The 15,055-nt window shown below is 45.0% G+C and overlaps 1 protein-coding gene across 1 annotated transcript in view; it reads right to left on the bottom strand.

Moving 5' to 3' along the window:
• The window catches only part of kifap3a (kinesin-associated protein 3a), a 35,028-nt gene that overhangs the window by 6,970 nt on the left and 13,003 nt on the right, over positions 1-15,055 (bottom strand). Inside the window, exons 11-19 of the mRNA XM_080430058.1 lie at positions 12,488-12,588; positions 9,079-9,187; positions 8,400-8,512; positions 7,831-7,996; positions 6,327-6,452; positions 5,891-5,989; positions 5,151-5,236; positions 1,646-1,838; positions 187-280 (exon numbers count right to left, since the gene is read on the bottom strand). Of these exons, the coding sequence (XP_080286184.1) occupies positions 187-280; positions 1,646-1,838; positions 5,151-5,236; positions 5,891-5,989; positions 6,327-6,452; positions 7,831-7,996; positions 8,400-8,512; positions 9,079-9,187; positions 12,488-12,588 (1,087 nt within the window). The remainder of the gene's footprint in view (positions 1-186; positions 281-1,645; positions 1,839-5,150; positions 5,237-5,890; positions 5,990-6,326; positions 6,453-7,830; positions 7,997-8,399; positions 8,513-9,078; positions 9,188-12,487; positions 12,589-15,055) is intronic.

A 15,055-nucleotide genomic window follows, 5' to 3' on the forward strand; every position in this document is an offset into this window, starting at 1 on the left:
AGGTAAACACTCACAGTTTTGTGTTTCCCCACTGACAGAGTGGATATTTCTGGACAAAGACAACCTGCCCCGCTGACAGCTTCAACCCGACATTCACATACTAAATCATGTTCAGACACACATGCACTTGTGTTCCTTTGTGCATTCCACATGCGGAGGCATAGGGTGAATAGACAGTTTCATTACCTGCCAATGTAGGCCGCGGTCTGTCCCAAGTCTCCGTTCTGGAAGTCTGCGTAGAAGTCCGGACTGAGGACACCGTCGGCAGGAATGATCCCATCTGCACATTGAGACATACAGCACGAGAGTGCATGTTTTCAAAATCTTACAGTGTGTGAAAATGTTCTACGATCATACAATAAAAAGTTATATCATAAACCATCATCCACTTAAGAACCAGGAAGAAATCCTTTTTCCCTGTGTTGTCTATGATCATTTTTTAATAATTTATACTTTAATACTTATTTTTAAGTATCCTGTATCCTGCATATTTCTAATAATTATCAAATGAGTATATGTTGTACCTAGTACTGTACCCTGTGTGAGAGCATCATATTAAAAATAAATAAAATGCACAACAAAACAGAAAACAGCCATTCAATTATAGTGGCCTCTCAGGAAAAACAATCACATGCCTCCATCACCACATTCTAGAGCAGGGCTCTTCAACAGGGGGTCCGGGACCCCAAGGGGGTCCTCAGAGTTACTACAGGAGAGCCGCCAAATCTTTGTGTGATATGATTTTTTTTTTTTTACATTAACCACTTGAACCTAGCATCCCTATTCTGGGGAGAACTCTAACCAAAAATAGCAGATCTACAAGCTCACAACGCCTCGTGTTTGCGAGGCGTTGTGAGCCTGTAGATCCTGTAGATTTTGGCAAAGAGGTATAGGTGTAGAGTAGAGATGCGCGGATGGCCTCTCACGTCACCCGAATCCGCATGTACAAATTAATTATCCGCCCGTTATCCAACCGCAAAAATTATATTATCCAATTTAAATATCCACGTCCGCACCAACCGTTTTTCCCGTATGTCAAAATATTATTATTTTCTGATATTCCCGTTAGTTTTAGTATTAGTTGTGCGATGCGATCGGTGCTGCTCTGCTGCGCTGAACATACAGAGCCTGTATGTTCAGCGCAGCAGAGCATCACCGGTTTAAAAAAAATACGCACCGACATTCCATAGGCTAAATCAATGCATTTTGAGATCGCATCGCACAGAGGCTGCTCTACACACTCACACAGACACAAGCACGCAGAGATTTAGCTATTTTATGGATAGATATATTAGATGTCATTAATTTATTTACCACAATATTTCACCCGTGGTTTATCCGATATTAATTAATAATTATATTTGATTGACCCGAATCCACCCAAACTGCGGTTAACTGCGGCAACCGCGGCTAAAACCGCGATCCGCGCATCTCTAGTGTAGAGGGAAAAAAGAGCAGACCAAGTAAAAAAAGTTGAATCTGAAACACAATTTTATACAACTTCATCTCTCTCTCAGCTAGCGGGTGATTGGCCTGTAAAACGTTGAAGACCCCTGTTCTAGAGACACATGCTAAGGAAGTGTGTGTTGCCATAACAACACAGATTCCTCAACGTAGCTCTCATGTGATCAACCGCCACTGATACCTGAGCTGGTATAGAAGAGTTCGGGCGTGTCCAGGATGTCTTCATTGCCCATGAAGTAGTCTCCATCGCCGCCGTACATGAAGGGGTTTCCCTCCTCGTCTATCTGACTCCTGTCCACCATCTCCAGCCACTGGGAATTGTGCCAGCGGAACTTCTCATTCTGGACCTTCTTGCCCCACTCCTCGTCGTACTCCTTGGGAAGGGAAGAAGGGATAGCACATAAATCAACTAGACAAAGTGGTCCTCGGAGCACGGGTCTCCGCCAGGTCAAGTAGGTTATTGTGGCCTCCTAGTGGCGCCATAATAAGCCAATGTGAAAAGGGTGGCATTTCTTCTTCAGGCCTTGATTTGAGGCATTTTGTTCAGAATTGACTAATCCTGCACACTTTGGAAGCCAATCTGGGCCAATCAGGATGGAATATGAAAAATAGGATAGATCCGTCTTGATCACATGACTATGTATGAATGAATGAACCATTGTAAAGCGCTTTGAGCACTTGGAAAAGCGCTATAAAAATGCAATTCATTATTATTATTATAGAGATACTGTGTACCGATGTGCGTGATGTTTGGACAAAATCTGTAGGAGTAATATAATCGGCCTCCTGGTGGCGATATAACAGGCCGATCTGAACATTTTGGGGCAGAGGTTCTGCTCTGGCATCCAGGGAGTGTGCGTGCACAGTTTCACTGCGATCTGTCCAACGGTGCCGGACATTAGCTGCTCGCAGACACACAGACGGACGGACAGGATGCAAAACATAGTCTCGGCCATGCCTTCGCCCAGGCGGAGACAATAAATGCACAAAATGTCCAGAACCGCCAACCTGACTGATATGCCCATATACAGTATAGGCATATATGGAGATCTGGTTGTCCCGAACGGCCGATCCGACCAATATGCCCATGTACTGTATGGACATGAAAGGGACAAGGACAGACAGATACAGACATCTCCATACTGTATGGGCATAAAAGGGACACAGGCAGACAGACAGGTACAATGGGTACTTTGACAATGGGTACAGACAGTGTTGCATAACCAGGTGGGCCATGCATTCCCAACTTGCATCATTCCTTAGTTATCTCCAATTGTAGCATCCAGGTGCATCGACTGTGTACACACACACACACACACACACACACACACACACACACACACACACACACACACACACACACACACACACACACACACACACACACACACACACACACACACACACACACACACACACACACACACAGGCTACTTGTACATTATGGGGGCCGTGGCAAAATAGACAACAATCCTTCACTTAGATATTTCCTACTATTAATTGTGCATTCATTACTGCCAAGAAGTGGGATTAACACCCTCGCAGAGTGCAGAGTAAAGCTTAAAGGCCTTTAGTCTCACTCTGGAGCAGAGGGAGAGCATCAGGGGAGGTATGGAGGTCCCTCTCCGCTCACTGACCACCATATTGGTCCATCTCAGCAGGGAAGGAGAGAGAATGTGGTATGCATGATGTGTGAGGGCGTTTGTCAAACAGAGAAAGTCAAAGAAACTGAGTGTGTATGTGTGAGAGAGAGAGAGAAAGAGAGAGAGAGAGAGAGAGAGAGAGAGAGAGAGAGAGAGAGAGAGAGAGTGTATGGCAAGTATACCCTTAACACTCCCAGTGTTACTGTGGATGTACTGCATGGGTGTGAGCATGTGTCGCTCTCCATCCCCATCCAGCTCATGTTGGCGTGGTGTAGCTAATAAAAACCTGCGCCCAGCCAGCTATAGACTGCTTGCGTGTGTAGCTTGGCGGAGGACGACCACAAGGGCCCTGTTTTCCTTTCTATGCACAGACCCGAGGGGAGGAGAGATAAAGGCGGCCTTTGAGACTGCTCCGCTCCACGCCGCCCCGGCCCAGCAGATTAATCATCCAGACACAGTGCAGAGACCTCTGGGCATTGACAGCCACCCGAGGCCCAGGCCTCAAAGCGGGCCCATTGACTGTCACACAGAGAGCACCCCCCTTCCACCAGAGTCCCCTGCCTTCACCCTGGAGTGGCAGTGACAATATTTGTCACCGGACAGATTTATCATGATGCTAAAATGGCTTTAATGGCGTGGGTTTACACAGGGTGATTAGGGCCTCGGCATCAGCTGGATATGAGGACTAATCAATCATAAGTAGCTGAGCTCATGACGGTGGAGAGCGGAGAGGAGGGCCGATATAAAACAGTGTTTCAGAGCATTCCCAATGTATTCCTCTGGAAACCTGATCAGCTGAAGAATATCCATGTGAATTAACCCTCTGTCCCACTTGGAGCCATCTATAGGGTTTCTCTCTGTAGGCGTGTGTGTGTGTGTGTCTGAACACGTGGAGCAACATACGGATCAAAGGGGTACATTTCAAGACTGCAGTCATGGCGTGTGCTGCTCAAGAAGCCTCAAGTCAAAAGGAATGATGATTGTGTGTGTGTGTGCCTGTGTGTGCCTGTGTGTGCCTGTGTGTGTGTGTGTGTGTGTGTGTGTGTGTGTGTGTGTGTGTGTGTGTGTGTGTGTGTGTGTGTGTGTACGTGGAGTACATTGAAGAAGCTGTCTGCTGAGGGCCAATTCATGGCTATTAGTGTGTTTCTGTGTGTACGTGATCGGTCAATTTTGTGTGTGCGCGCATGTGTGTGCGTGGGTGCGTGCGTGAGCACTCGTCTAAGGGTCTGCTTTCTCTCTCACCTCCGCTGTCCGGCCACTGACACTCTCCAGAGCCCGCTGGCTTCCTTTCATGTGGTTCACGGCTTAATAGGTCTCACTGATAATTTCAATGAAACACTTCCTTTGCCCCGCTACACAGCCCGGCTGTAATCTACAGCTAATTACACTGATCTACGGTCTGGCACTGATCACATGCCGACTGGAAGCTGACCACACCTGTCAGTCACAAAGCAATACAGCAATTCATCTGTTAGTTAATCGCTAATGTCAAATTTGACCAGGGCACATCAGGCCACAGAGTGGGTGCTGATTGGAAAAATGGATTATGTTTAAACAGAGGGAAACTCTGATGTGCCAAAAGGTTAAAATGCTTACTGCTTGAGTTGAAATGGCGATGAATCATAATCTAGACTGGTCTATTGCAAGAATAACACAAGACATAATTATAATTAGGGCTCTGCCATAAGGTTTTGCCTTTAAACTCTTGTGATAGGCCACTTTATATGACTGTCTGAATGGAAATCCCCAAATGTCTTTGCATTTTACTCTTTTATTCCGATTTTATATGCTATATTTTATAAACCCTCCGATTCCAAGACGGCCGCTCTACCTCCTGAGCCACTACAGCCTAGTAGTGTCATTTCTTTGCATGGGAGATTCAATTAGCTTGAAGATGTAACCCATGTCATTAACAGATTACATCAACAAAGTCTTTGTAAAATTGAAGGAACGATACACAATAAGGAAACCCACTGGATTTCCACGAGCCTTTTGATCACAAACGTTCACGTGATCATAAAGGTACAGTACGTGGATACTTACCGCAATGATATCCAGAGTGTTGCCGCAGACCTTACGGATCGCGGCGTTCTTATCATGCATCAGGTCGATGAGGTAGGCGGGCGCCTCTGTGGTCGCGACTCAAGGAGCAAAGAACGTTTCATCATTTTTACTGGTCATTTCAATACATCCACTACGGAACCATCAATCATCAGCCTATCCTTAATCAAGATCAGGGAGACAGGTGGGGATATATGGTGGAGGAAAATAATCTGCACAACCTCTTTCATTTGAAGGAGGGAGACACAAGACAGGTGCCCCCGTGGGCCAAAAGAACAACTCTTTACATTTCCTGTGATGAGAGAATGCTTTTTGGGAGCCAAAACCCTGTCCCTATAGGCACAGCGGTGCTTGGCTCAAAATTCCTAATCTCTTCTCTTCCCCACACGGAAAGCAAAACATCTATCAAATATTACTGACAGGCAGTCTATTTGTAATGTGACGCAGGCATGCCGCAGACCACAACTGTATACCATTACCGACAGCTTGGAACAGCCTGGGGTATAAATAAGGCCCATATCAAAAGGGCCATGAAGATTGCTACGGCGATACAGATGGGAGTAAGCGGTGACAAAATATATCGGTTGGGACTGTTACTATAGAAACATGCACTACAGAGTGAATGTATGAAATCATTTGAGGTTCCTTTTCTTTCCACACGACTATGCTGTAGGGCACATACCATGAGAAGAAAGCCTTCAAAATAAAGGGCAAAAGGATACGCGTGTCTTTGATGATGACATCTCTGGTAGCCTGGTGGAACACCATCTGATAGAAGACGTAGACGATCTGGCACACAAACTCATCATCCTCCTGTTGGGCTGGAAGACAAACGGGAGAGAAGACGTAACAATGATGAAAACAGGAGAGAAGACGGAACAGTGATGATAAACATTAAGGCAGCTCAGCAGTCAGACCAGTCATAAATAATACAATATCTATGTTCCTCGTCTTGCCTGTAGGAAAGAGAAGAGAATTAAATGTGGAAATTATTATTGTGGCCCTATGAGTGGTTTCAATATCGTATGAGTTATAACATTTCACTTACATTTTCAAAAAGTATCACTTGAGTAGTGCTTAAGCGATATGGGTCAAGTGACAAGTGCTGAGAGTAAACAGTTCACTGACTCTGGTACATAGAGGTGAGTTGGACTTTACCGTTGAGCAGCTCAATCAGAGCAGGAATAATGCCAGACTTGGCCAGCATGGCAGCACAGGAGTCATCCACAGACACAGTGCCCATCATGATCACCACCTCCAGAATGAGGTCGTCCTCCGCCGAACCTGACATGAAGGAGAAATGTTGTTTTACATCAGTTAAATGGCTGGACACTCACTGCAGTGACTCAAAACCTCAGGGTACCTTGTTTTCATATTATCTCACAGAGGAAATTGTGTATCTTGTACCTGTATTTAGGCCAGGTGCTGGACATCAAGGCAAGAATCAAGGAGAAGAAGGTAAAAACAACCGCACACTGGTTTAAAGCTCCCAAAATGTATTTTCGGAGCTTTAAACCACTGTACAGATGTTTTTACCTTCTTTAACGTTTCATATCTGCCATATAGTCAATATTGAGACTGCATGAGCTCAAATCTGGCTGCAGTTACAGTTCACTATCATATACGTAGGTTTGGACAATATCATTTTCATCATCATTTTTATATTGGCATTGCAATATAGTCCTCACAAATATTGCAAGATTCTTATCACTGTCGTTGTTGGGGGGATTGGAGGGTTTGCTAATTTTGTGTTTCAATGTATAATAGTATATCAATAATAGATCATATCACACATAGTGAGGGATGCGTAGCGGCCCGAGTATAATACACACACACACACACCAAGAAAAGAACATAGGACAGAGGTCACCACCAAAGGTAAAGATAAGGCCCAGGACATAATGAGTGTGCTCTGACCTCATATCATCCATGTCACTGACACTTCCCTGATAAAGTGATTTAGAATAGGAGTCAGAGGTTAAAAGAGGGCATGGGAGAAAACAGACTTCTGGGTTCAAAGTGAAGCGGATGGATGAAAGGTGAGAGGGTTATATTATGTGTGTGCCTGCATGTATAAATCATTCAATTGAATGTGCAACTCATGTGGAGGGGCTTAAAATCAGTATATAAAAACAAAGAATAGCCAGCAGTCCGAGGTCCTTCTGGTACTTTTTTAATGAAAATCATCCATTGATGCACATTATGTGTTTCCCACTGAAGATGAAATCCCAGCATCATGCATACTGTACGTATAACACCTGGTTTGAGTCTGTCTTTGAGGTAAGGCAGCAGGTTGTATTGTTGTGAGGTATTCACATTGTGAGACACTACACTGTCTCTCTGTAGTCTTTGTATGTGATTATTTACCTTAAGTCGCTCTGGAGCAGAACGTCTGCTAAATGCCTAAATTGTATATCGTTGCCGTCGGGTAGAACTCTCGTCTGCCAATCTTTACTTTAGATGTGTTTTCATAAATCAATGCCCTATTTATCATACAAGAGTGTCGCACAAAAGTAGTGAAAATAGCCGATCTACAAGCTCACGCCACGATGCGACGCGTTGTGAGCTTGTAGATCGGCTATTTTCACTATTCTAAAATGTTTTTTAAAATAATAATAAAAAAGGAACGGTTTTGGACATGTATATTTGGACGATATCACACCTGGTTTGAGTCTGTCTTTGAGGTAAGGCACCAGGTTGTATTCGTTCAGCAGAAGCTCCCAGTCCAGGTCAGGGATGGTGAGGTTGGCCAGTGTGCCCAGACACTCGATCACAAACTCCTCAGACTCGTCCTCGGTGATCTGGGACGCCAGGTCCCCCACATAGTCCTGTGGACAGAACAATACATGTCAGAGAAGTGGATCACGCAAACACGGTGCGTACCAGAAGTATTGGGAAATACAGTAAGTTACACAGTAAACTCCTCAGTGTTACTTTAACGCAGGTCCATTTAGTTACATTTGCTTTCCTTTCTTTTTTAACCAGGCAAAGCAAGATTAAAACTTTAAATTAAAATGTATTTTGCAGCCTTATACATTGTTATACCTTTCAAGCTGGGAATGCCTCTGTGTCATTTTAGTTGTTGATATATATATAGCAACATTAATTCTTTTTTACATTTTTTGGATAAAGATTTGAAGTTTTCCCGAAAACTTCGTTCAGGATTTAGAAGGCGTTTTTAGAATGGGCCCTGGGGCCCAAATGGGTTAATACAACAGTCTGGTTACTCACTATGAATAGGTTTTTGGTGGCTCCGTCATGTTGAGACAAGTTCCTGATCATCTTCATCATCAAAACATCCTTCTGTTTCAGCGCTCTCTTCATCAACAGCTTCAGACCATTGCCTAGGGGTGCAGAGATAGATACATGAATGGAGAAAGGAATTGAAGATGTACTCATCCGTGTGTACGTATGTACTAAAGCACATTTAGATTTAAAGCATAAACAAACATGTGTTGACCAAAGTGCTGTACAATCTCAAGCTAATGGGGATCCGAATAAAGAAAGAATAAGAATAATCAATTACAATGATTCTTAGTCCATGGCTTATTCTATGTACCTATACTGTATGCAGTTCTACTCCACAACATCTCAGTGGCAAATATACTACTTACGTACTTTTACTCCACTACAATTATTTGAAAACTTTAGTTACTTTGTAGATTTTGATTATCATTACAAAACATACATTAACCACTTCAACCCTATATACATTTCGGCCATTTGAAAATAGACGATCTTCAATCTTGTAGATCTTGTAGATCTACTATTTTCAAAAGATACTTAAGTCAATTTTGAATTCCAGACTTTTACTTCTACAGTTACATTGCAGTATTGATACTTTTACTTAAGTACAGAATGGGAGTACTTCTTCCACCACTGTATGTACCTGCATGTGTGCATATCCTACCTTCACAGAGAACCTGTGCATTGGTCTTGTTGGCAGCGAGGTTGATGCAGAAGGAGATGAGCTCAGCATCCATCCCGTCCTCTCCACAGTCATACACCATTTTCATGATCTATAAATCAAATGCTCCAAATGTCAGCTGATCAAATCATTCAGTAAGATTCAACAAACGCCAGCTCAAAGTTAGTGTGGTGCTCCACAGAGGCATTGATACATTATCCTATGATCCGATCACTGTGGCTGGTGGTGTCTCAATTTTAACATAAATTGGCACAAATAGGGATGTCTGGGTGGTGTAGGGGTAAAGTCGTTGCACTAGCGACTCCTACAGGTTGGTCGGGACACCTGTTCAGCAGGGAGCCGAACTGGGATGGATAGCATTTTTCCTCTGAGCACGTCGTTGCGTGCTCCTGGTGAACCTTCTCAAGGTCAGGTGAAAAGAAAGCAGCTGATGACTCCATGTGTATTGGAGGAGAGTGGAGACATTAGTATGTAATATGGTAATATGGTTGTCCACACCAGTGGTTCCCAAACCTTTAGCTCGAGACCCAAAAGAGAAATTAGACTTTTGCCTGGGACCCAAACTAGCGAAAATAGCAGATCTACAATCTGCTTTGCGGCGCGTTGTGAGCTTGTAGAATTGCTAATTTCCCTACTTCTTAAAAAAAAAAAATATTATGGAAAGTATTAATATTATTTTCCGATTTTATTTATGAAATACTTTTTTAAAATGTTGGAATTGTTTAACATTTTTTGAAAGATTTAGATTTTTTTGTTTAAACTTTTTAAAATCTTTTGAAATAAGATATACATATTTTTTTAATATAGGAACAAAAAAATGGCATATTTACCCCTATTTATTTGTTTGGTCTTGGGGAGGGTATAGACTCTACAGTCTCCCCAAGACCAACAAATGGGGGTTGCCAGAAATTGGAGAGAGGGAAAGAAAACAAAGACAAATATCAAAATTAATTGATGAGAAATAGTTGCTCCTCTATTGTTCCTCTATATTCAGTTTCTTCAAAAATATTGTATATAGTATTTCAGTGGCTCACACCTTTTAATGACACCCATCTAGTTTTGATAGAGAGCCATGTACATAGTCATTTCAGTGATTTCTGTGGGTAACCGCCGAGTACTCTTCTGTGATGTAAGCCACGAAAAGGTAGCGAAGGGTAATTTGTGTCCTTAATCAAATTTGAGCCTCAGCCCCCAAGGGCCAGACCTGAGTGAGAGTGAGATGAGAGAGAGAGGGGGGAAAAGGAAGAGAGTGAGCATAGGGGGATGAGGGAGGGATCGAGGGAGGAGGAAAGCTAGTGAGGGCAACCTTTCTCCATATGTATGTGTGCCTGCTCACAATTTGTCGTCTTGAAAAAGCCCTCTGATTCATAAAAGAGCATCCCAGCAGTCTCCTCCAATCATGTCAGGGCCAGTCACCAGGGTTTGAGCCCCGGGGAGCAAGGGCAGGCTGAGGGAGGAGGAGGGGCCAGAGGCACCAGCAAAACTACACAAATGGGAATGTGTGTGTTTTGAGAGAGAGAGAGAAAGAGAGAGAGCGTGAGAGAGGAGGATGGCGGGTATAGTTCCAACAAGACAGAGTCACCCCTCGTTCCTTAAGTCCGCCAATGTCCACCTCCTCCTGCTCTCTCTCCCTCCCCTCCATCCCTCCATCTGTCTGTCCATCTCCCCTGCACTGATTTAACATTAAACAGGAAAAGCTTTAAGCTGAAGGGGGGGCCCTGTGAGGAGTCAGCAGTGTGCAATCAGAGTGAGAGGGAGGGAGGAGAGGGAGGAGAGAGAGAAAGAGAGAGAGAGAGAGACTGGGCCGGGCTCGGCTTGGGTATCACATACCAGGGGCCCCGGACCCCAAATCAGTCCTGTCTAGACTCTCTGGCACCTGCCTGTGCTTATTTACCACAGACGGCCACCGGAGGCCCAGTCAGCACCACAGTGCAGAGTCGACCAACCGACCGAACCAACCATCCACCAGACCCCAGTCCCCCCACCCCGTCCCATCTCCACCTTCACCCTGCTCCACTCCACCTCCCTAACCCCTCCTCTCCCTTAACCTCTAGCACCCCTCCTCTTGTAACCCTTCGACCAGCATCTCCCTCCGTGTACAGAGTTGACCCCCGTTAAGAGCTGGGAAAGGGGAAATGACATAGGTCACTCACCGCCCTGGGAAAGTGGCAAGAGAGAGAGAGCAGCATTAGTGAAAAAAAGATGCACCGAAAATGCATCTCAGGGGCTATTTTCTGTGTACAATCACTCGATGCACAACCAAGTATAAATCAGGCGTACGAGTGTAAAAGTGACGGTGAGGAATAAGGATGTACGTATATTCCTTCAGAGGAGAAACAGGGACAGGGAGGGGCCGACATCCAAAGGTGCAAAGGAGGTTTGAGGAGGGAGAGTGGGACGACCCCTTGGATAGGACGAAGCAAAAGAAGAGAAAGGGCGGCCCAGATGAAAGGACAGAAAGAGAGAGCAAGAGGGCGGGAGAAAGGGTGAGACGAAGGGAAGAAAAGAGAGGAGAACGAGGGAGCCTCGGGGTGGGGTCGGAGGTCACTTCCTGGTCACGCTGCTACCCAGCATCCTCTCTGCCACAGTGGACCCGGGGGGCATATCTGCTGGCGACACGACCCTCTGAACAAACACTCGGCTCCACCAGCCACATCTGGCCAGCATTTACACCCAATCTCAGCAAACAAACACAACGCAAGTTTAGCTAATCGCCAGTGATGAGAGGAGTGACTGACCCCGGTCAAGTCAATCCGCAATAACCATAACTCTCAAGTGAAAAGTTAAAACTGAAAGACTCTAATATTTCTTTTATTATGTAAGCAAAGTTAATTGTCTTGACTGCAAGTAAATTTCATTTGGACAAACCAGTTCTGCTGCACTGTTAATGTCTCCTAATTAGAGGCAATTTAATTTAATATTGCAGAGAACAATCACCTGTTGATTAAAGCACAATATATACTTCATTATATAACAGTGTTGCTCGCCAACATTAACACATTTTCCCGTTGTGTTTACACTTGAAAATCAGTTCTTTTTAAGCGAAGTACGTACGATGAGGCATAAATTAGACTTAAAGGGGCTCTTTAGATGAAATGACGCAAGGCTTTTCTTTAGGGCTCCAACCGGTGGAAAGAGAGGGCGAGGAGAGAAAACAGAGAGCTGTCATCGCGCAGAGAGAGAAGACTGAGCAGCCGTCCTCTGGCGGTTTGGGCCCAGATGTGGTCCGTGAGTCCCTCCCTCACCCCTCTCTCTCTCACTCACTCCTGTTCTCGATCCTCGTCTTCCTCTCTCTCCCCGTCTCACATGCATAATTCCCAGGTCCCGTTAGCCGCCGATGCTAATGCAGCCGTCTGCGGCCGGGGGGGCGGCGTACATTAGCCAGTCTTACCTGTGGTATGCAGTCTGTGTAGGCAAACATGGACTTGAATCTGTCGTCCACGCTGATGTGGTACAGAATGCACATGCTCAACTGTCTCTGGCCCTCGTCAGCTGAAACATAAACAGAGCAGGAGGGAAGCCAAATGGATGAATGACTGGTTGTACCTTAACGCTCCATGGGAAGCCAATGACCACATCTAGGAAAATAGTAAGCTGTCGCCCCCTTTATTGCAAATATTAATGGGTTGACTGCTCTATTCAATATCTGGTGCCATTGGAAATTATCGGTAACGGGTGCAAGCATTGGCCAAACGCTGGTCCATTTTGATTGTGTTTGGCCAATGGATTCTCTCTGTGATTGTAACTAGAGAGACTGGAGCAGGTTACAGTTAACCACTTGAACCCTTTTGACTGTATTTCATTGTATGTCAAGAAGTAAAAATCACACCCAGTGTGAAGTGGGCGGTGTGGTCATCACAGTGGTCATCATAGTCATCATAGTGATGGAATAGTTTTTGGAAGTGCATAATCCCATCCTATTTATAGGTTATTAATGTCATCATGTGTCTCGCTAGCCAATCACAGTGCTGAATAGAGTCAGCCAATAGAGTCAGCCAATCACAGTACAGGAAAGTGGGCCAATCACAGTGCAGGAAACTAATACTAATGAGGTGTCCCAACCCCACTTATAGGGGCGGCTACACCGCCCAAAAATAGTAATCTACAAGCTCATCAAGCGTCATATATCAACGTGTTGTGAGTTTGTAGATCGGTGATCAATGTTTTCCTTTCATCTATTTGTGCCGACTGTTCGCCTATTCTGACATGCCCAGAATAGGGAACATTGGGTTTCTGTATCCTTTTCAAAAATGTATACAAACAAAAGGAAGGAATCCTTTCTCCACAGAGCTGCTTCAAAAACAGAATGGCAAGCAGATAAAGGCAAAACACTGATAGAGTGCTAGCCTGTCGGCTAGCCCTGCACCTTTATGAGTTTGACCCTGACCACTTGCAGGGGGAATGGAGGCCTCCAGGAGAAGTCAGCCAAGATATGTTAATAGAGTTCGGAGAGCAGAGTTTGACCCGGGGGCTTTTCATTAAGGAAAGTGTTAAGAGGGATGCTCTTCACTGGACCAGAACCACTGACAGACCGCCTGTAACACCCATATCAGTCCAGCTCAAACTGGTCCCAGGCGTGGTCGGTCAGTGGCCATACAGGGAGCCTTATCGCTGCCTATTGGATCCAGATGTGCTCGCTGAACCCCTGGAAAAGCAAAGGGGCGAACGAGGCCTGAAAAGAGACGGCTTCTAGATTTAATTGGGAAAACAGGAGGAAGCATCAATTTTACTGCCTTTAATAAGTTAAAGCAACCCTGCTCGCTGCTCGGGTCCTTCCAGCGAAGGCAGTCATTGGCCGAAGCATGTGCTTCTCGTTAGCAATCCCTTGCCTCAACCAATACCTTAAAATGTGCATAAACACACATACACACACATGCGATATGAGATCATGAACACACACAACTGTATACAGTATACCCTGAGAGCATAGTTCTTGTGTTTAAGTGACACACACACACACACACACACACACACACACACACACACACACACACACACACACACACACACACACACACACACACACACACACACACACACACACACACACACACACACACACACACACACACACACACACACACACACACACACACACACACCTCCCTGACCTGACGAACTCCCTCACATCACTGGTAGAAACATGGAGAATCCTTTATGGGCAAAGAGAGGGATCCCATTAAAAATGTTCAAAACACTGCAACCGGCCGCCGACGAGAGAGGGGAAAAAGGAAAGGTGAAGGGAGCTGTTAAGAATTAACTAGACTGTTCAGGGGCAGTTAGTGGGAGAGCTAAACTCCAATTACACCCCGGCCTGATTTAAAACCACCCAGCCTTCATAAAATTACACCCGCACGCATTAAGAGGCGTCTGGGCTGGGGTTTGTGGACAGTGCCGTTCTGTTGTTACTGCACTCTTTGGGTAAATAAGACCAGTCGGTTTTGGTCTTCAAAGAGAGAAGCCACAAAATGGGGTAATGCTTTTCTAAAGAAAAAAACCCTCTCCCTCTCCCCCACCCCCTGTGAATTTTGCAGTGGCGATGACAGTAAACGTAGAATCATAGTGTGTGAACTAGCGGTTAGCCTAAATGTGATAGCAATGAAGGGTGGGGGTCTGCACAGTCAAAATCGTAATGTTCATTCAAACTCTTGAAAGTGTGCCAACAATAGCAAAAATGGCAGATCTGCAAGCTTCCTGCGCGTCGTGAGCTTGTAGATAGATGCTTTTTTCCCGCTATTTGTCGTAGGACGAAGTATATAGGGCTTAAATGGTTAAATTAACGTTGAGAATTTCACAGTGTTAAGTGAAAAGGTTTTGAAGCCGTTCAGGTGGTGGGATTATGAGGGAGGTGAGGTTGACAAGTAGCGGCTCCCTCTCCCTTTCATCTTATCAGTGGGGGTCGTGACCCTCGGTGTGGGCTGTGGCGAGAGTGGCAGCCCGTCTCCGCACACCAGCTGAT

The sequence above is a fragment of the Gymnoscopelus braueri genome (genome assembly GCF_963280865.1).
Source record: "Gymnoscopelus braueri genome assembly, chromosome: 6".
Taxonomy (NCBI): Eukaryota; Metazoa; Chordata; class Actinopteri; order Myctophiformes; family Myctophidae; genus Gymnoscopelus; species Gymnoscopelus braueri.